Source organism: Lottia gigantea, assembly GCF_000327385.1.
Source record: "Lottia gigantea unplaced genomic scaffold LOTGIsca_1, whole genome shotgun sequence".
Classification (NCBI taxonomy): Eukaryota; Metazoa; Mollusca; class Gastropoda; family Lottiidae; genus Lottia; species Lottia gigantea.
In genome coordinates this window covers 2,795,886-2,817,725 of record NW_008706746.1, presented here as the reverse complement: position 1 = coordinate 2,817,725, position 21,840 = coordinate 2,795,886, and the positions used below count along the sequence as shown (strand labels likewise).

The window sequence follows — 21,840 nt, the reverse complement described above, 5'->3', positions numbered from 1 at the left end:
AATTATAAGTGAAGATGACATATTCAAGGTTACCAGATTTTCACACGTCGATCGAGATCGGCACCCACAGCCGCAATTTGCTCGACGTAACCAATGACGTCATGTAAAGAACCAACGCTCTAACCGACTGTGCTTTAGAACCTTGCACAACCCCATTCCATGGTGTTTCGGATACGAAGGGGATACGAGAGGTGTCTTAACTTAGCAAAGGCGAGTCTGGAGCTCGAAAGGTGGAGAATCGAGTCTCTATACACAACACATATGATGTAGAATTCCATTTAATACACCCGAGATTAAAAGGGGTAAAAAATGTCCCTTTATTTGAGAAGCATATTGTCATTTATTTTGCAGGAGATGGTCTTCCAGAAATCAGAGTTATAGAACCAGAATTCCGTCCAGTTCCTGGCAATGTTTCTTACAATGGTGGTGATATGGCTAAATTATTTTGTACAGTAGATTATTTAGGAGATAGAACGGTAAGCTGTTTTATTAAATTATTCAGGTCAAATTAGGCCTATGATGGATCATTTCTTGTTGTTTGGATTTCGGGTTTCGTTTTGCGGTTCGGATCGTTAGTAGGCCTACTTATTTTAATTATTTTATCCTAAAGGGGCCTTTTATCCGATTGGAATTTAAAACCTTTTTTTTTTAATCACTAGTATCTGTAAGAAGTTTCAATCAACACTTTTTTCAAATTCAACATATAATATTTTGGGCAAGAAAGTTTGAAAAACTTCTAACAATCTGTTTAACTCCTGTTTAACCATGTAAAACCATTTAGATTGTCTATCCAGTTACTCTTCTACCAGAAATATTACTTCTTTTTTAACTACTTAACATCAGCTTGCTTGTTCCCACGTAGTCACGTTTTTAATTGGAATTTAAAACAAGAGTAACTTTTTTTAATCATTAATAAGTTTCGCTCAAAAAGGAAATTTCAATCAACACTTTTTTTCAATTCTCCAATCAATCAGAAATTTCTTTCTGCATTTCCAATTTTTAGTTGCAAACATGATTTTGATACGTCTAAGATTTCCTCTTTTTCTAAAGAGTTGATGATTAAAAGACTCTTTATACATTGTACTTTTTGGAAAAAAAAGTCGTCATTCATGCGTACAGTTTTTGTTCCGGGGTTATTGATCTTGGCATGAGGGATAGTTGCCCACTAGAAAATTGGTTTCATTTCGTTGGTGAGAAACTGTCCTACACTCGAAAACTGTAAAACGTAGCCTTTTAAAGAAAGGTTATAGAGGGTTTGTTCTTCTGATTTGATCGAAAGTCAATGTCTAAGGCTTTTAAAACAATCTTATGTCTTAAAAGATGTCGAGTACGCATGTTACCATGTCGGGCAACTAGGATACATATTCTTACATGAATTCGAGATTCATTTTCATCAGTGAAACTAAATGACCTTGTTGGATTATCTTACGCGACTGATTTAGTCAAACAAGCTGTAACTGGATAGTCCCGAAGAAATTCGAGTCGCGATCAAATACACTTATCAGTTGTTGGACAGAAGACGATGCATTTATGTTGCTTCATTGTTTATTTATCCTTACAAAATGCGGTAAAACTAGTATGCAAATCAAAGTGGCTTTTACATAACTAATTTTATGCATCTTTATGCCCAAATGAATATGGTCATAGCATGCAATAATGGCCTTATTGGGAAAATTTCTACCAACGCTTTTTCGATTCGACCCTTTTGTGCTGTTGTCATCAAGGGGACTTGATAGTTTAAATTGTTTTTGACTCATTTGCTTCTGACTCCTTTCTGTCAATTACCCGCACAGCAAGCAGTTTGTAAGTGAAACACAGACTTCAACTCAAATTTGTGTTTTAAGATTTATTTACGGAAACATTCGACAGATTTTTAAAAGCTAATAAATTCCAACAAGAATTTTTTAAAAGACGAAATTAATCAAGAGATTTTGAAGTAGATATTAAAGGTAGTTAAAATATCCACGGGATTAAATGGTTAAAGTTTCTTCATAAAAAACACATGTTGATAGTTAAGATTAAAATCTCTACAAAATACTTAAAACAGTTTTTATACAGATCATTTAACTCCTTTTAGATGTTATTTTGACGGTATCCAGATAGCATCGAGATAAAACAAATGTTGCTATTAGAATATAATATAACGTTTAATTGAATTTGTAAAAATAAGTTTTCGGGCGCTGCTCTATTTAAAGCTTTTTGGTACGTCTGTATGAAATACAATTCCAAATATGTTTTGTTTTGTTCGCCATACTACAAACAGTTTAATCACCTCCTTCATTTCTGTTCTATATCTGTGAAATAGCCGATAAAATTAAATAGACGTTGCTATGTACAGTATCCATGCAACTAGGTTAAATTACAGCATCTACTGGCCGATGTGCAACTGCGTAATGATTTTTGACTGATGTAAAGCAACTAGTATCTATTCGTTAACATGCAGCATTCTACTCCACTTGCACTGCACCAGTTCTGGAGGGGACGATCTTGTATTTCTTCCGAACTGCATATGTTTAATCCTTAATAATAATTAGAAAATGTTTAGAGATTTACTGCTTCCGTCTATTGCGATGAAGAACAGACGCAGACTGTCATTTGGCATACTCAATCGTACACAAATATATAACGAATATCACTTTCTATTAAATATAGAAATAAAACCATCACCAATTATGATGACCTACGCCAGATGCCACTGTGGAATTTAATGTTTAGAAATGTTTATGATGGTTTACGAGCTATTAGTGCTCAATTTATAGTTTTTAGAGTCTCTGGTATTAATTTTAAATATAATTTATGTTTTCTACATTTAACTATGTTCAGATATTTTCAATATTTTAAATGTTTTAAATATGCTGTGGTTAATTGGAGTATCTATTTAAAATTTGTATTTGGAGAGTTTAGAATTATTGTCATACAAACCACGCGACCAGTGTGAAGCGGAAATATCAAGTCTATAGAAATTGCATTTCTAGGGATAGAATTGGAAAGCCAATTAAAAATATGGCCTATGTCACTGGAAAAACCTCAGTAATAAGTGTTCTATTAAACGTAGGTAGATATTTTAATACTTTTATACCAAATTTCATTTTAAAAAGGATTCAAATTATCGTTTCATAAGTTGAATTCGAAAATGAACAAACAGTTTATTAAAAGAAGAAAGTTGTTTCAAAGTAAAAAAAAAAAAAGATATGATTAAAGAAATTAAAAAGAGAAATTTCCATTTTTAAGGGCATAAATCTTTGTTTGATTATACATTTCAGTTCTTAAATGATAAGACAATAAAATAATTTGTTGAGAAATGGGATTGTTATTAACTGTGAATATAAACATATCATTAAATTAGAATTAAATAGCCATTATATCAGATAGTTGTCTTTTCTTCTAGCACTTACTGGTGGTCTACAAAGATAATGAATTACTGAGTTGTGACGTCGGGAATGCCTTGTTAAAATGTTTAGATACAGTGATAATGATAGTGAAATATATTATAAATTAATTGATAATTGTGTAACGTAATATCTAATACGAAATGATAAGAAAAGAAAGGCTTCAAAATGATATAACAAAGTTATTTCCGACCATTTTGCTAGTCTACAATAAAACGTTTCAGATCCAGACAAGATACGAAATGTTGCGAAAATTGTAGAGAATCTTTTGGAACCGACCTATTGTCACTTACAACATATCACACTAGAGAATGTTTACATTTGCAAAATCGGATTGATTATTCGTCCTCGAAACATAATTTTACATTGTAATATAATGTAAGAAACAAAGTACAAATTTTACCCCAGTAGAAGTGTTAAATTTTTTACCGCTTTGTTCAAGCGAAAATTACCCTTGGACATGTATAAACAGCGCGTATCGTATGAGCACCTGGTGCCACTTTGTGATTCGGTTTTAAATTAGGAATCTTTTACAGGGGTCTACATAACTAATATTGATTTGTTATATTTGGCAACGGTCTATGTTCCTATTTGCTCTCATGTTGATGGCTTATGTAGAATTTTTCGATGAAAGGTGATAGTTTTCTAGCAGTTTCAACTACCAGTGGGACACTTCTTCATTTTGATGTCATTGTTTTTCAACTGTAGCTCCATCAACTGTTTTCAACAGGAAGTAATCTATAAACGATGAACTCTCAAGCACGTCTGACAACATTTTTTTGGATTTGAAAAATTTTAATGTTGGAGTTCTGGGGCCATGCTTGTCTATTTAAAACATGATGCATTTCATCAGCGTTGAAGGCGTTGGTAGGTAAAAATGTCGTTGTGAATATTGTTGCTTCTGATATAAATACAATATTGGTCAGATACAATCTATGTACGCCATGTGAATCTGTAAATTGCGACATCTTAGTATTATAACCAACTGAACAATCTCATATCTTTAATGAGTTCCGATTTATTTAATTTTTATGTCAGTCAGTTTAGAATTGCGACTTTTTCTGTATTTCACGAATTTATTGATTCGACAAAGTAAGCTTTATAATTGGACATCATTTACTACTTTCTGGCTTCTCATTGTTTTATTAAACAAACAACGCATAGTCGTTTCCTTACTGGACATACCATGTTCATGTCTTTTTCCATTACTCAAGGAGCTGAGTACTCGACAGGACAAATAACTTTATGTAATACATATTGATGTTTCTTGATACAATACATTTAGATGTTGATGTTAAGTTTCTTGATACAATACATATAGATGTTGATGTTAAGTTTCTTGATACAATACATTTAGATGTTGATGTTAAGTTTCTTGATACAATACATTTAGATGTTGATGTTAAGTTTCTTGATACAATATATATATAGATGTTGATGTTAAGTTTCTTGATACAATATATATATAGATGTTAATGTTAAGTTTCTTGATACAATACATTTAGATGTTGATGTTAAGTTTCTTGATACAATACATATAGATGTTGATGTTAAGTTTCTTGATACAATACATTTAGATGTTGATGTTAAGTTTCTTGATACAATACATTTAGATGTTGATGTTAAGTTTCTTGATACAATATATATATAGATGTTGATGTTAAGTTTCTTGATACAATATATATATAGATGTTATGTTAAGTTTCTTGATACAATATATATAGATGTTGATGTTAAGTTTCTTGATACAATACATATAGATGTTATGTTAAGTTTCTTGGAACAATACATTTAAATGTTGATGTGAAGTTTCTTGATACAATACATAAAGATGTTGATGTTAAGTTTCTTGATACAATACATAAAGATGTTGATGTTAAGTTTCATGATACAATACATAAAGATGTTGATGTTAAGTTTCTTGATACAATACATTTAGATGTTGATGTTAAGTTTCTTGATACAATACATTTAGATGTTGATGTTAAGTTTCTTGATACAGTACATTTAGATGTTGATGTTAAGTTTCTTGATACAATACATTTAGATGTTGATGTTAAGTTTCTTGATACAATACATTTAGATGTTGATGTTAAGTTTCTTGATACAATACATTTAGATGTTGATGTTAAGTTTCTTGATGCAATACATAAAGATGTTGATGTTAAGTTTCATGATACACAGGAGGTACGTGGGTACATCTGTTATAGACGGTTATTAATCATGCCATGTTATATAAGAAATATCATTTCAGTCTTATCATATATATATATCACTGATTAAACACATTTGTGGTATATATTTAATGGGAATGCACTGTACCCAAGGCGTTAACCTCGACACCTGCTAGTTTGGCAAGCTTGTGTTTTATTTTTATGCAATACTTCACTCTCTAAAATTATTGTAATAGTTTTTGTAAGTACACCAAAATTGTTACATATATTTGTTAGACTGGAAAATAGTCTTTTATTTCTCTATCCCAACAAACGTTGCCAAAGTATATTGATCGAGGAGGCCATCTAAGTTGACTTATTTAGAATAAAGCATGTGTTAATATCATTTTAAGAAATTTATGAAAAAAAGGCGCTAGTCATTTTTTCTTATTTAAAAAAACCATCAATTCACTATCGTAAAGATCAGACAGATCGTCATTCAAAAGCGATCTTGTCAAAATGACGACGATCACCAATCTCTACAATTGTCGGAATGTTTAAAAGATATCATCGAGTAATTTATCAAATATAAATTCACAAAAATAAAACGATATGAAGGTTATATCATTATTGTCTATCCCTTATTGGATTGACCTAATGAAATACCACGTACATTGGGAAAAACTTGCTAGAACAAGGCGTCACATCAAACATACTTAATAGTGCGAATAGGACAAATGCAAGAGTCCTCTTGCAGGCTGTGCACTTCAAGATTCCCCGAAAGTAGACATCAAATGTTGCTATTATACTGGAAAATATTTCCCATGAAGAAGAGTTGAACGTAAAGTATCATTAGGCCTTGAACTACCTTTAACCACAGACCTGTATGAAAATAAACACAGCGAATATGCTGAATTATTATATGTTTACTCCCTGTAACAAATTACCATAATGAAGAGAAAACAAAATATGGTGTGGTGTAAAGGTGTGCCAATTCTACACATGGAACTGATAAACTAAACGACGAGTAGTAACAGTCTATAATACTATTAACATCTTAATTAATGGCCTGACACTAATAGTTCGTACAGGCTTGAAGTAATTCTATATCTGATACGACGAATATTGGACATCTCGTACAACACATAAACCGAAATGGTAACTAATATTTAAACGTCTGACCGATAGCATTTCGTCATTCAACCCTAGAACACCTGAAACAATTTTCTGTCTGAAAATGGCAAAGATGTAAGTTTCATCAGTTGCTTACCATGCATCGTGTCCAAACCATGCCCCAAAAAAACACTTCCTCAAATTAATAAGACCATGCTAAAACCCATATTCGTGATGGGATGCTTGCACATAATAAGTTCACCAATCTACTATCTTAATGACAAGTGATGGTGTTTGCGAAACACAAAGTAACTTGAGAGGAATAAAGCTTATTTGAACTAAATATAATACTAGTCTCTCAGCAGGATTTAGTAAGCGTATATCTTTTCTAAGTAATTTACGTGAAGGTGAAGCTGAGGATCGCTCACAAGAACTTAAGTATCCTCATATCAGTGTTATTAGAGTACTTGTACAAGAACCGTCTGTGTATCTAATCGGTTTGCTCTAATTATTTGGGGTAATAGGTACTTACAGAAACTATGTAATGTTCGGGGGAGACAAGTAACATAACTATAGTTATCACTTGTTTGACACACGGCAGTAATATTACGTTCAAGTGAAAAATATAATGATAATTCTGCAAGGCCAATAGAGATATGTGTTATTTACGTTTTTATATATAGAATCAATACTGTCTTTCTTTAAGGATTGGAAACATTGATCGAACTGAGATGTGTCTAAACTTTTGCTTGATCTGTTGATTTGTAGAAAGAGGAGTGTTTGTAGCTCAAAACATAGGATGTAACGGAAAACTGATTGATGGGATCGAATACTTACTTGCTGTTGTACATTACATCTAAAAGGCTGTGGTGTTCCATAATACTGCTGCTGATCTTAAGATTAACTTGTTTAACAAGTAGTATCTAGAAGGTTACGCTTCTTATTTTGGTATAATGATAATTGGTTATGAAACACACAAATATTCAATTAACATAATATGCGTGGGTAGAACATGTTGCTATATGAGGTTCATGTCGATTTGTACTCAGTTTGTGTTTGTATGGTAAAACTCTCATTTTATATCATTTTTGCATTTCACTCATTCATCTCTCATCCTTCATAATTATCTCAGTCCACCCAGTCGTAAATGAATTCTTCATTCAGGGAGATAATTGCATTACAAAGATGGATGTCTATAGACTGGTTGTGTTAGAATTGTATTTGCATATATTTTTCTCGATAACATGTATCTTTTCCATTTAATAATATAAACCAACTAGATTCAACGATACATCTGATGATACAAGGTGTTTGCAACTCTACAGTAGTCTTCTGCGGAATCAGACAGCTAAATTATGTTTTTTTTTTTACTTACAGGTGACGTGGCGAAAATTACCAGAAATAAGTCCTTTAACAATTGGTACAGACACGTGGACGGACGACTCACGAATTCACGTTGAACACGTTGCTAAAGACAATGAATGGAATCTGATTATTGATGACGTAACTCGAAGCGATTCCGGAGAGTATGAATGTCAAGTGAGCACACATCAACGTAAAATGAGAAATCGAGTGCGGTTAAAAGTGATAGGTAATGTATAGATACTTAAGTATATAATGATTCGTAGATAGCAACAGTATATTGTGGATCTAACTTTATGGGCCTATCAATTAACTAACAATCTATATTATATTCTCATGTTGGTGATACAGTTCACAGTCCAATCCTTATAGCAATTGCAACTACCAGCAAGGCATGTAAAGGCTTTAAACGCCGGTTTCCTTTCAGTTTTGATATTTATATGATCATATGAGCCTTGATATGGAGGAGGGCTTCTAGCAGGTACTCCTAATATTGCAGTAACAGAGACAGATATTACTACAGTATTTGTAAAAATGACTGACAAATTGAAAAACTTCCATTGTGCATTTTATTACATTTTTTACTCATCCGCTTACATTTCACTGTATTTATTTTATCAATTTCAGACGACCCTGTGAAAAGAAATCCAGGTACGTTAAAATTACTTTCTGCGTAGCAGTCATTGACTGTTGGATTGTATAAGTCCACTTGAAGACGATAATGCCTGTTGAATAGGGGATAAAAATCGTATTTTCGAAATCCAAATGATAATTGTTATGTAAAATAACTGGTTTTTTTCATTTCAGTTATGCAAGTTAGTGGTACTCAATTTTTAGAAAAATACTCAAATATGCAAATATATTGTAATACGTCATCACCGAAAAATCGAAAAACAAAAATAGCGTGGTTTAAAGATGGACAGAAGTTGTCTCAAGCCACAGATTGGAGAGTGACCATTAAAACGAACACTACCTCATCTATAGCAACTAGTTTATTAAAAATAGAAAAAGTTACGGCCACAGACAGTGGAACGTACGTTTGTCGTAATTCTAATATGAGAGATATGACAACTATTCAAGTTTTTGTGATCAATGGTAAGCTTATATTTTTTATAAATTCTTTATTTTCTAGATTCAAGGCAGCTCAAAAACTATGCTGGTGTATATTTGAACCTTTTGCACTCACTTGCTTTAACATCACAACCATAGACTGTTTGAAAGCCACGAGAAAACTAAATTAGCTAATTTGTAGACTATGTGGTCACTTGGTCTGCAAAACTAAAACAAATTATATTTACGATCAAGACTAATTCCTGTAATACGGACTAATTCAATCGGAACTGAAGTTGGCGTCTGAAGACATTTCTAAATGGACCAATTATCTCGTGTAAATGTTAACAGCTCATCATAATAACAGTCAAACATTTCCATTCCACTTAGGACAAATTAGATTTTCATAAACGACCTGTTTTCTGTTTTCTTGGATATGAAGATTCAATTGTAAGATATTGTTAAGTCTGTTATCAATTGTTCAGTCAGAAGAGCTTGTTCAATAGACTTTTGGGCACAGTACTCTGTTTCATAATGTCCAAGATTGTTTTCCAAATCAAGACAGCTAGAAGCCGCTGAAGGTTATTTCATTTCAATTGTTCCATAACTCATAAGTTATAATTATAATATACATCTATTATAAAACTACACAATTACCCATCACGAATTTGATTTGGATAAGGATCAAATGGTGAGTATCGGAGACAGTTTACATTTAAGAGTCGGGTTAAGATAGAGACGACTTTAGTTCTGTGTTCAAGCAATCTTTTAGTAATAATAGATTTATTGTGAATGAATCATTTGATATACGACTCTGTTTCAATTGGTATTATTTCTTTTATAAAACGTATTAAAAATTGGCAGCTGAAAGAATTTCATTTAAATAATGTAATTGGAATGTGACAATAAACACCCACATAAAAGGGTAGATGTAATTAAGTGTAATTTTTGTCTGTAAAATACAAATAGCTTCTCTGTCTGGGAAGGTTGAGTACAAACTATCTGCATGTTAAAGGGGTGATGTCTAACATGGTTTCAATATCACTCTTATGCAACATAGTCTTTATTCAATCCCCCAAAAAAATTCCCATGTCACATACATTATTTCCGCTCAAGCTCTTATTAGAAGATTGTTGCAAATTATGTAGCAATTTCCTGTTTTAACTGGAAAGACGTCAATATACAAGCACAAGAAGTTTATAGAAACCAATTTATGTTTTGGATATCGTCAACAGCTCCTTCAGTTTGATGTATAACGGTGTTCTAGCAACCGAAACCAAGGATGATATTTTAAGATAAACTCCCTGAAATATTTCATTTACTGCTAAAGAAAATTGTTGAGTTGGAATTCATCGATTTTTTTAAAAAAAAAAAAAACAAACTAAGCGGATAACATGTACCAAGTTCCGTAGGCGTTGATAGTTTGGATATATTTCGTGGTTTTATGTGTTTTCAGTATTTTATAATTGTTATGTTTTCTTCATTGTAGGTGGATCTAATAATGTTAAACGAGGTAAGTCTGTTTATGTTCTCTCAATTAACATTACCTTTATTAAGTTTTCTAATTAAAATACCTATCTTTTCAAGGGTAGTTTCATCATGATGAAAGTCTTGTTTTGTATTTTGACAATAAACACCTACTCTGGAAATACTTTGAAGATATGTGAAGTCCTGACTAACAATCCATATAGATTTAATTCACAAATAACCAACCGTAAATCGAATACTCCTGTAATCAAAGTCATACCTATGTTTTATGGAATGCAACGAAATTGACGATTTTGTGAATTGGTTGCGAATTCACATTGCGCACTACCTATACAAAAGGGATGGCATAAAACCTCAAGAGGGTTTGGTTTAAAAAGTAAGACTGCACAAAACCAACAGCTATAGTTGTTTCGCCAAGCAAAGATGTTACATTTCTCTCGATACACGGCACGACATGATGACATAGGGATGACAAATTCAAGATTATATCATTTTTATCGGCTTCAAATTTCGTCATTTATTCAAAGATTGTCATGTAAAGTTGCTATGATTGACAGCAAATATTAATTTAATTAATTTTCTACTGCAGAGGTCAGATTTGTAAATGGCCGATCTAAAATAATTGGCACTTATATTATAAAGTCAAGGGGAGCCAATAACACAAGAAAGAAGGGAAGGGGTCGGGTCTCCGTAAAAACGTCACTGGGCATAAATTTAAGGTCTGTAGTCACAATATATAACATTGTAACTAAGGACATTTTTTTGAAGGCATGTTTATGAGTAGAGTGAAACTCTTTAAAAATTTATTTTTGAAAAAATATGTAAATTGTTTTCAAATGGGAATTCAGCCAAAATGGTTCGATTATCTGCATTTTTTTAAAATTTGACTTGATATAATGCTTCAAGATTTAATCCAGAGAAAATTAGTCATCTTCCATCAATAATCATAAAATAATTTTGGAACATGTGTCTTTAGAAAACTTTTATTGACGAATTCCATCACCCCGGAAATAATTTCAGAGTACCGAGCCGGATAAAGGACAAAAATAGGCCCGGTAAAACAAACTATATAACTTGAATCGAAAGTTAGTAGTTTGTAAATTTAATATTTTCTTGCCAGTGAACAATCAACTGGGAATTATCTTCAGTTTTTTTTTAAATTTTAGTGCTTGATGTGTTCAGGCTTTTATCAGCTAAAACGATCAATGGTGTATAAAATGACACAGTAAGATTGTGGTGTCAGTGTGTTTCTGTCATATCATTACACAATGTGATGGCTTTATTATTATGTTAAGAATTAACTTTCTTGACCGGATATGTCAATCTTCCATAAGCGTTTGTAAGTAAGTGTTCTTGATTACAAAATACACCGGCGTCGTTTCAAAAGACCTAAAGTGCTAAAATGGGGTGTCTATAAAACTAAGAACTAAGACCTAAGACCCAACTATAAAACTAAGACCCATAGGCCTATAAAACTAAGACACAGCTAGAAAACTAAGACCCATAGAGCTATAAAACTAAGACCCAACTATAAAAATAAGACCCACAGGGCTATAAAACTAAGACCCAACTAGAAAACTAAGACCCATAGGACTATAATACTAAGACCCAAAATTTCGATTTTTTAGACAAGTTTTAAATATGTTATAATTTAGTTTTATAGTTGGATCTTAATTTTAAAGTCCTATGGATCTTATTTTATAGTTGGGTCTTAGTTTTATAGAGTCTTAGGTCTTAGTTTTATAGACACCCGCTAAAAGGGATCATTGAGTTTATCTGAATTTAGCTCAATCATGTGCAAAAGGTAAGACTTAAAACTTCTATTTGGATGGATACCTGTGTGCTCGAGTCGAATTTTCCTTAACAGTATTGCTCATACAATGTGTTTCTTGGAGGACTGTTTAGTGTTAAATCTACTTCCGATATATAAAACTTCACCAGATAAACCCTTGTTAATCAGTAGTAAATATAACTATTATATTTTTTCTATAACCTTTGGTTTCTTAAGATTATATACTAATTCATCATTTGAGCAAAAGATGAAGTTCATTAGTCTTGAAGTCCGAAGATCGAGTTTCTCTAGCGATGTATATAGGACATGTTCATCCATTTTGATATCCACTCTCAAGAAGTTCACGTAGCTTATAACGTGAAATGTGTATTTGTTGTAAACTGCATGTGATTTTAGAATATGATCAGATGATAATATATTATACAAAGTTCTTGTTTTAAATTCTACAACAATACGTTTCCTGCACTAGACCACCGTCAATGATAAAAGTTATAGTCTATAGGTTAAAAGCTAAACACTATTTCATATTTATTGATAGAGAATAGTATTTGGATCTCAATTTAGACAAAGAAAAATAAACAATATCAAGATATTGAAACACAATACATAACGATATTTTGTATATCATAATAACATCTGTTTAAAACCACTGTAGTATTTTGACATATGCCGTTTTTCAAATGCCATTCCTGAAGTACTTTAATGCCAATGAATTCTGCCTTAAAAGAAGACCACATTTTCATTTTTTGTACTCTTTGGTAATATAAATCAGAAAACAGTAAAAATCGTTATATCCTCAACTAAACCGTCATTTCGATGTCATGATGGTGACATTTTATACCCAAATCACATAGATAATTTAAAATGATATCTAATATATTTGAATAATTTGTTTTTGATGAAGAGGAAAATGTCGAAGCCCTCTTATCGTCAACTGACTACCATACAATGACCAAATTCCTTGCTAGAAAACTAGCTTCTGAGACACGCCTCGAATTATCTTATCCTTAAAAAAGAAATGTCTTTCTTTTGGTTGCTAGTCATCATCATCATCTGATAATACCAAACGATTGTCAATCTGAAAACCTTTCTGAGACTTTATCAATGGATTCCATATTATATTCTTCACAGCGTTATTGTAATAATAAATCTCCCTGTCTTTTCAATTACATTTTGACAACTTCTAATTCCAAGTTAGAGATAGAGCAGTCTGGTCATAAAATATGCCATGATCGAGAATGTAGAATGAATTAACCAGATAAAACTTTTGACAGAACAACTTCTAATCTTTTCCATTAAATTGAAGTCACTGTGATACAATCACATTTTTATGTGCTTGGCATACGTTCAGCAGGATTATATCTAGAAAAAGGCACGCAAGTATCATTAAGGAAACGCATTATTGCAACATTTATTTACAATAAGATGCTTCCTATTTTTAAAAAAGTGTGTTAGTTGAATGGGATCATGGACCCATTGTTTGAGACTTTCATTACCAAAAGAGTCGAAGCATGGTTTATCTGTATTCTATTTTGATCATTGGATAAAGAAACACACACAGAAATAGCAGATATTTTTTTTATTCTTCAACATGCGAAGTAAATCATGTCTGATATCAAGTTGTTTATTTCATATAATGACAGGATTTGTGTACAATATTGCATTTGCAAAAAGCTGTATAAGGTTTTTTTTGTCGGAGTGGTACAATGTACACAATAGAACTGAAATAATGCAGTGTTAAGTGCTAATCTGTAGCGTTTCAGTTCGGTATACTGTATTTTTATGATGCCCACGTGTATTTCTTCGAAATAGTATGAAGATTTAAGACGTTCTCTTGGCGTCGTTTTGAGGAGCCGTTTTGACCGACATTGAAAACCCAAAATATAGCAAAATACGTAGAATGAAAAGGATGGATATTATCGATGATGAACAAAATGTTTCCCGTTCGTTGTTCCCTGCAGTGTCCCCCAAAGTTCAAATACTTGTATCTAGGTCAAAATAGAATTTTATGGAACATTGCATTTTTTTGCGTAGTTGTGACAAAGAGAATTCTGTTTATTTAAATGTTTTAAGATATGAATTAAGATATGCCTTCAAGAACTAAAGGACTTTCTCGATCTCTTTCTCTAAATAAATGTTATAGAATGTAGTAATAAATTCGTCTTGAGGGTTGGTATCGACTAACGACCTCTGGGTTAATAGTGTTCTCTTTATGTGATCTGATAACGACAATAACATTGCTAATGTTGCTTTTGAGACAGCGATACTCATTAGTCTCTGTAAATGACATTGTCTTGTTATTTAATGAATGGGTTTTCAAATTGGATGTTGCTTTAGATTTTTAGGCATCGTTACAAACATGGAACATTTGGTCTGGAACTTTTATATTTGGTAAGGGTTATAACCAGTATTTGACTAGCAATTCCGATTGTTGTTGTTTTTGTCCAAGTCAAAGAATTTTCAACGTTGTCTTCAACAAATCTAAAGGAAATGACACTATTTATCAGAAAGTCGTGTGTATTTTCAAACCATGAAGACTTAGTTCTTTAAAGACAGTGAATATCCATTGACAGCTGTGTTCCAAACCTATCAATTTGCAACTGTATGAGTATCAAACAATTTATAGTTCATGGAACTGTTATGAGGTAGACTTTCAATTATACTCTATGTATAGGGACCAATTCAAATTCCAATTGTTTATTGATGGTTTTATCAAAAGTTTCCATCTTACCGACTAGACTTATCGAAACAAGAATTTGGATACTCTTGAACGAAAACTTTCTGATCAAAAGATGCAATTAAAATAGAAATTTCCGATCTTGTCAAAGGTTATGAAGTGTAAAATGAAATGCTGATTTGAATGTTTGTCTCGCTTAAATATAGTTGTTTATATAAGATCGAATTTGATTGATATTTCAGCTAAAATGATATGAGCAATCGCAGATAACAAAGACAGTGTGGAGTTAAGTTTATGAAATTTGATTTATTTTGATGAAACTTTAGCAATATACTTGTTTAACCAAGAAAACACTATACGTATTAAATGAACCGAATCTTCGGTCAAAAATGATGTATCAATACATTTTTAGCTTTTGAAATATTTATTAGGTCAACCCAATTTTATTAATGGGTGTATGTACTATACCGCCTTTAATGCAGCATCCTATTTAGAGATCAGATTGCACCACATCTATTTCTTACAACAGCAACGCTGTAATTCCAGCATTCCAGACCAAAAGCCCCTCTGTACTACACTAACTAATTCACGATCGTAAGTGTCGACTGTCGAGTATTGCTTTATTGCACTATTTCGCTTCAATGCTTGGTAGAGAAATAAAGTCTGAACCAAATTAATCTATAGGCTCTTCGTACTGTACCAGTGACAAATTAGTTTACTGAACAAATATTTCTTCATATGGAGTTGTCATTTATTTCAGTCGTGAATGATTTTGCTTTAAGGATTGTGTTTCTGATACATTAATGTATGCTGATGATTAGGGAAGTATTTACCCGATATTAATCTGCCAGACCAGACAATATTATTATGACTTTTTTACATTAACATGTTAAATGGTAATTGTCCATGCCTACTGCAATGTTAATGTGTACGTATCGGAAGAAATTGGCTATTTTGTGATGGTCATGTTATGATTTGCGTTAATAGGATATGACAGAAAACAATGTTGATTACAATTACTGTTTACAGAAAATACAAATTGATTTCTGTTAACAAAATATCTCTATAGAAGGCATATACAACATCTCATATTACTGCAAGAACACGGCCTCGACTAACATTGTCACTAAGTATTCGGTTTTGGGGATACAAAACAGGTTGAAAACCATCCATATAGGAAGTATTTTATACAATATTAGATCCTGGTAAATAAAGAAGTAATCACTTCAGAGAATTAACCATCTGTAATAGCCAGAAAACAAAACATAATGAAAAATGACAGACAGAATGTCTTTAATCGTAAATAAATTGAAACAAAACTCCTCGGGACATCACTTAACAATACTTATACAATCTGTGGTTTAATTCAAAATAACTCAAGCAAACTGGTTCCAAGAAGGTTCTGACAGTTGTTTTCCTGCTGCAAGCGGTATTTTATGCCAAAGCTTCGTGGAAAAAAATAATTAAGTTAACGTGTTATGCTTTGTACAATCTGACAATCATTTTCTGTCTTTATTTCTTCAGAAGATTAACAACTTGGCTTATGACCTTAATTTACAAAACAGTGACAATTATAATCTCACAGATTTTTTTTTGGAGGTCTTCTTAATATCACCCGAATACAGTGTAACTAGGAACACACCTATATTTGATTTTTGCTTTAGATATAATTAGATGTAATTAGTATCTCAGTATAAACACTCGCATGTTTCGTACTTTTTAAAGTTTCAGATTCATCTAAAGTAATATGATGATTTATAATGCTGACTAACTTTACAATGATCCGCTCAGTATGCCACTTAACATACAGAAAAATTTCATATTCCATTATTTTACATTTCAAATCTATATTTATCATCTTTAGTCGTAAAATATGATTTCATGAGTTTTTATTTTCTATTTCAGCTGATTCGTTTGATCTAACAAGTTGTGGGGAAGGGTTGGTGCCCAGAGACTTAAAGGCGGTGTGCCTATCTATATATACACTAATATTATATTGGGCAGTTACATGAGTGGACATCAGACTCACAATAGTGTTGAGATATCTTTAACCCGCCGAGGCAGCATCAGAAAGGTTGTGATCACTACGTCAGTAAGATTATGTATGTGGACGAACGTGGCCTTTTGTTTGTAAATACGATGTGAATATGACGTTTTAGAAAATTGAGATTGTTAGTCAAATGCAAGAACTTGCGTTGTTTCTGTTAAAGTATTTCTATTGGACCATGGAGCAACCCTTGTTATTTAATTTCAAATACTAGCTAACTTTGGTGATAATTCTATTGTGATGTATATGATCTGTGTGGAATTCGTCGGGATACGACCTTAATCACGGATAGAAAATTTTGAAAGACAGACGGGGCTTTTTATAGATGCACCAAGAGAGAATTGTCATAATATTGTATGTGAATCTCGTACAAATAAATGCAACGATTTGAACAAAATTGAAGTAACTGTCGTTTACATGAATTTCGACAAGAAATACGGTTTAAATATACAGCTAATATAAAGATGATTGCAATATAATTTACAAGGTGTTTGATCATACAATGGTAATGTATTATATTGATGATATGGTACCCCGAATGTGATGTATATAATTTGTCTTTCAATTCTTTAAACTAAAAAACACTAAGTTATTATTGTGCACAATTGACAATCGTTACGTAATGCACCAAGAAATATAAGAGTATAGTGGATGATTAATTATAACCTCCACATTGATTGGTAGAATGGCTGAAACTCCCCATTTAATAGACGTAAAATTGCTCTCTCAAAACAGGTTAGCTAAAGATCCCATAGATCTTTCTCAACGGTTACACTAACACAGACAATAGTGAGCGATAAATGTGTTTGCAAGAAAATACTGCCAAATATTGCGATTCGTGTCGATACCACTTCCGGTTGTGGCTAATAACGATTCGGATTAAATAGTTGTGAAATGCATGAAATTAGAAAATATTCATAAGGGCACTCCATATTGCATGCCATTTGAATGTGTAACGTATACAAGTGTTTGAAATTCGTATCAATATCAATCAACATACAAAACAGTCTGGTAAGTTCCAGATATATCGACGTTATTGCCAGAGTAACCAAATACTGAGATTGACAGTATCTTTTGTATATAAATTGACAATGCACCGTTTTCGCCCTTCTACATTACACAGCTTTGAAATTTCCTAAGGTTTTTTTTAACATTTTCATTTCAACAATAACCATACCATACATGCGTTAGTGATAGTGATTTGATTTATACGCAAAGTTTTTGGAATAAAATAATAAATAATTGTAGTTATATTTCACCATTCTTTAAAGAATTCTTTAAATATTTTGATACTTTCAGTTTCGCATTAGGTCACTATCGGAATGTAGCCTGTAGCAAACAGTGCCGCTTGTCGTCATAATTTCAGTACATTACAAATATGAAGACAGGTGGTGCTTTTTGATATTCGAGAAATGTATTTTGATGAAATGTTGTTCAAGATTTGTTGCTGAAGATTTGTTGAAGAAAAGTTACGTATAATTCTTTAATACAAGTATTACTTGACAAATGTTGATTTTGGAAAACAACTGTCTAAAATTACCAACAAATGAGGGAGTAAAAAGTAAGCATTAAGGATTAAGAATTTAGGACATTGAATAAAAAACATTCCGTATTCCATAGAAATGACCATAGTCATTTTAATTATTTATTATTTATATTCGGCACAGATTCATCATTGCATAATAGAACACCTATAATTGCAATAAGAAAGTTTACGTTCTAACCAAACAGATCTAGACAGATTTTTTTCTATGTCCCACTTGGAACCACGAAGATTCCGTTGTTAACCACATGAATTAGAGATATTTCACTCCTTTTTTCAGACCAAGTGTGACAAGTTAAACAAAAGCATCTAGATCTACATGTTACTCAGATTCAAGACTGGGAGCTATTTGGATTTCACTAACAAATCGGATTTCAGGCAACCAGTCTTTTTCAATTTCATAATCAACAGTCGGTAGACTAGAAACTCAAATTTAAAGTATTTTCATCAGTTACCTCCCTTGAACTTTTGAAATTTGTCGGTCAAGTTGCTTTTTTTCTTAATGGGCGCTTATTGTAATCACCCTGGGTTCGTGCTCACTTTACAGGCTACAATTCTTTACAGATTGTTTTGATTTTTATTTTGTGTGTAAATGTCATGAAGATGATCTCTATCGATTTTTTTGACGATCTGATAATTTTTCACCGAAATAGCGTGTGTAACTGTATTGTGCAACTTGTGCTCACTCTACAGGCTACAATTTATTATGGATTCTTTTGCTTTTTATTGTGTGTGTCAATGTCATTATGAAGATGATCCGTATCGATTTTCACCCTATTAGCTATATTGCGCAACTCGTGCTCACTCTACGAGCAACAATTCTTAATGGATTCTTATGATTTTTGTATGCCCACATGTAGTCTGGACTTAAATTGTCTTCACCCTGTCTGTCAGTCTGTCTTTTCACATTTGGCCCGAGAACACTACAGACTACATTTCTTGATGTATTCTTTTCATTTTTGTTCGCTTGTTAAAATATCGAATTTCGTCATAAGATTGATATTTGGGTAAAGAATTGATTTAATGTTTTGTAGTGTGTTCACTATTCACAATTCTTTATCTTTGAGATACATATAAAATCTAAGTAATAATAAAATGCCGAAAACAATAAAACATGCATCAAGGTATTTTTTACACAATCTACTGTCTATGTACAAGAATCAAGACATGCTTTAAAAACTAGCCATGATGCGATACAATAAAGTTTGCTTTAAAATTCTCTATAGACTAAACACGAACCAAACAATCAAAGCTGCTGGTGGGCTTATGTCACTTTGCTTCGCAAGGCTTTCTTTTTTTGCCTTCCTGTTTGTCGTACCAGGCAAGGTATGTTATGATAGCACTTTTCATTATGAAATACTTACCCACTTATGATTTATGAAGAGTTCATAAGCTACTATTAATGTTGCGCCATTTTGTTGTTAGTTTTGAGCCCCATAAACCTGTTAGTTTTGCAGTGCGAATTGTAGTACTTGGTTTATTTATCAAAATAGCGCTCATTCTAAGATTAAATTTTGTCATAATGTTCGTAAAAATAACTGATGACTTTAACACTACTTAAAAAGAGATACACCGTTTACCTTGTAAATTATTCAGATAATGAACTCTTTGAATACAGAAGACATTTTACAGTTTGGTAGATAATGACCGGTATCTATTGATTTTCACCAATACATAGAAAGGTTAATGATTCAATGTCAGAACAATCCTAAGACATATTTGAAATTTTATGTCTATTAACATTTCTTAACTTAATTATAGCTAGCTAATTACAACCCGAAAGTAGACAGCATTTTCGATTTTCGGAATATGGGTTTCAACTTTGATTTTTGCGGCTTCAAAACAATTTCAAGTAACTGGTGTTACTATCTAAAGAAACATAGAATAAATTTGATTTGGGTAAGGTTTACCCTGACATTTGTTGTTAAAACAAACAACCCCGATTCCGTGGGTTGGTGTATCTAATATAAATTTGCAGCCATGTTATGTCATTACGTCTGTGGGTATAGCCTAATTCTCCTCTATCAATTGATCCAGCCAGTGATTACTGTGATGATCGCCGCTGCTTGTACAGATTTGGCATATAGGTGGTGCATATTCACTTCAAGAAGGCAGGCAGATAACATTTTCGTCGCTACGTAATTGTCCGAAAATTTGGGATTCAATGAAGACACAAGGATCACTTTGGCAGTTTCTATATAAATAACCTTTCAGGGTTAAGGTGACTAATGAATCGCTGTCAAAAAAATCGCAGTCCTGAGTAACGGACCCATTTAATAAATAGAATTTGGTTTTGGAGTCTCTGTGCTAAAAGTAAATTTCTTTACCGCCTGTGTAATAAACGTTGCTTTCGAACGATTGAAGACTCGTAACGATACTTTTTTCAAACATATATCGCACAGTTACTTCCCATTAATTGAAGGTGTTTATTGTACATCTACATTACAATGCACTCTTTACAGACGTATGAAATGTTCTCACTGACGTAGATAGATAGATTGATAATTATCGCCATAATGAGGAATGTATGCATTTTTATTTATTCACGAATAGACGTTACATTAGAAAGGGATATAGTCGTTTAAGTATTTGCTTTACAATCTGATTTCAGATTTAAAATTATTTAAAATGAGTTATTGCTCATATTTTTTAACGAATTCGATGAAAATTGAAAATTCAGATGGACTAAGAATTTCACAATGAAAATAGATACATTTGGCCTACTTGTAGTTGAGATCAGCTCAGGTGGGGAAAAAAATAATTAGACAACTGTATCCCTTCGGTGTACTTACCTCGTGCTACAGACGTAGGAAAAACATTATATTTGAAACTCATTTCATTCATTTCAATATTTGTTGGTAACTTTTTATAAGGCACACTACTATATGGATACACATTGTAGGCACCCGTATATTGAAATGAAATGAATGGAGTTTTACGTCCTTTTCTGCACCATTTAGGTTAATGAAGGATCCAATAAGGGAAATTTTGCCAGGACAGCGACATTGACCTGTTCTTTTTCGATTTCCAATTATCATGGGATCTTTAACGTACACAGCCTGTAGCACACGGGACCTCGGTTTATTGTCCCATTCGAACGATTAGACGCTTTTTCGAAGGTTTACCTATGCCTGGATTAAATCCTGGATCCCCGGGTAAGCTAGCAAGCGTCTACCTCACTGAGCCACCGGGGCTCCCTTAAAATGTTACATCTGTTGCAATGTTT

The 21,840-nt window shown here is 32.4% G+C and overlaps 2 protein-coding genes across 2 annotated transcripts; one reads left to right on the top strand and one right to left on the bottom strand.

Moving 5' to 3' along the window:
* Nucleotides 1-4,645: 4,645 nt before the first annotated feature.
* On the bottom strand, nt 4,646-5,554 carry LOTGIDRAFT_57949 (hypothetical protein; the record flags this gene model as incomplete). Its single annotated transcript, XM_009045526.1, has 2 exons — nt 4,646-4,837; nt 5,282-5,554. Coding segments are annotated over 2 exons (465 nt in total), but the record flags the coding sequence as incomplete, so codon positions are not given.
* A 2,472-nt stretch (nt 5,555-8,026) lies between these two features.
* On the top strand, nt 8,027-8,203 carry LOTGIDRAFT_100633 (hypothetical protein; the record flags this gene model as incomplete). The annotated part of the gene is made up of 1 exon (XM_009045525.1): nt 8,027-8,203. A coding segment is annotated over one exon (177 nt), but the record flags the coding sequence as incomplete, so codon positions are not given.
* Nucleotides 8,204-21,840: the final 13,637 nt, after the last annotated feature.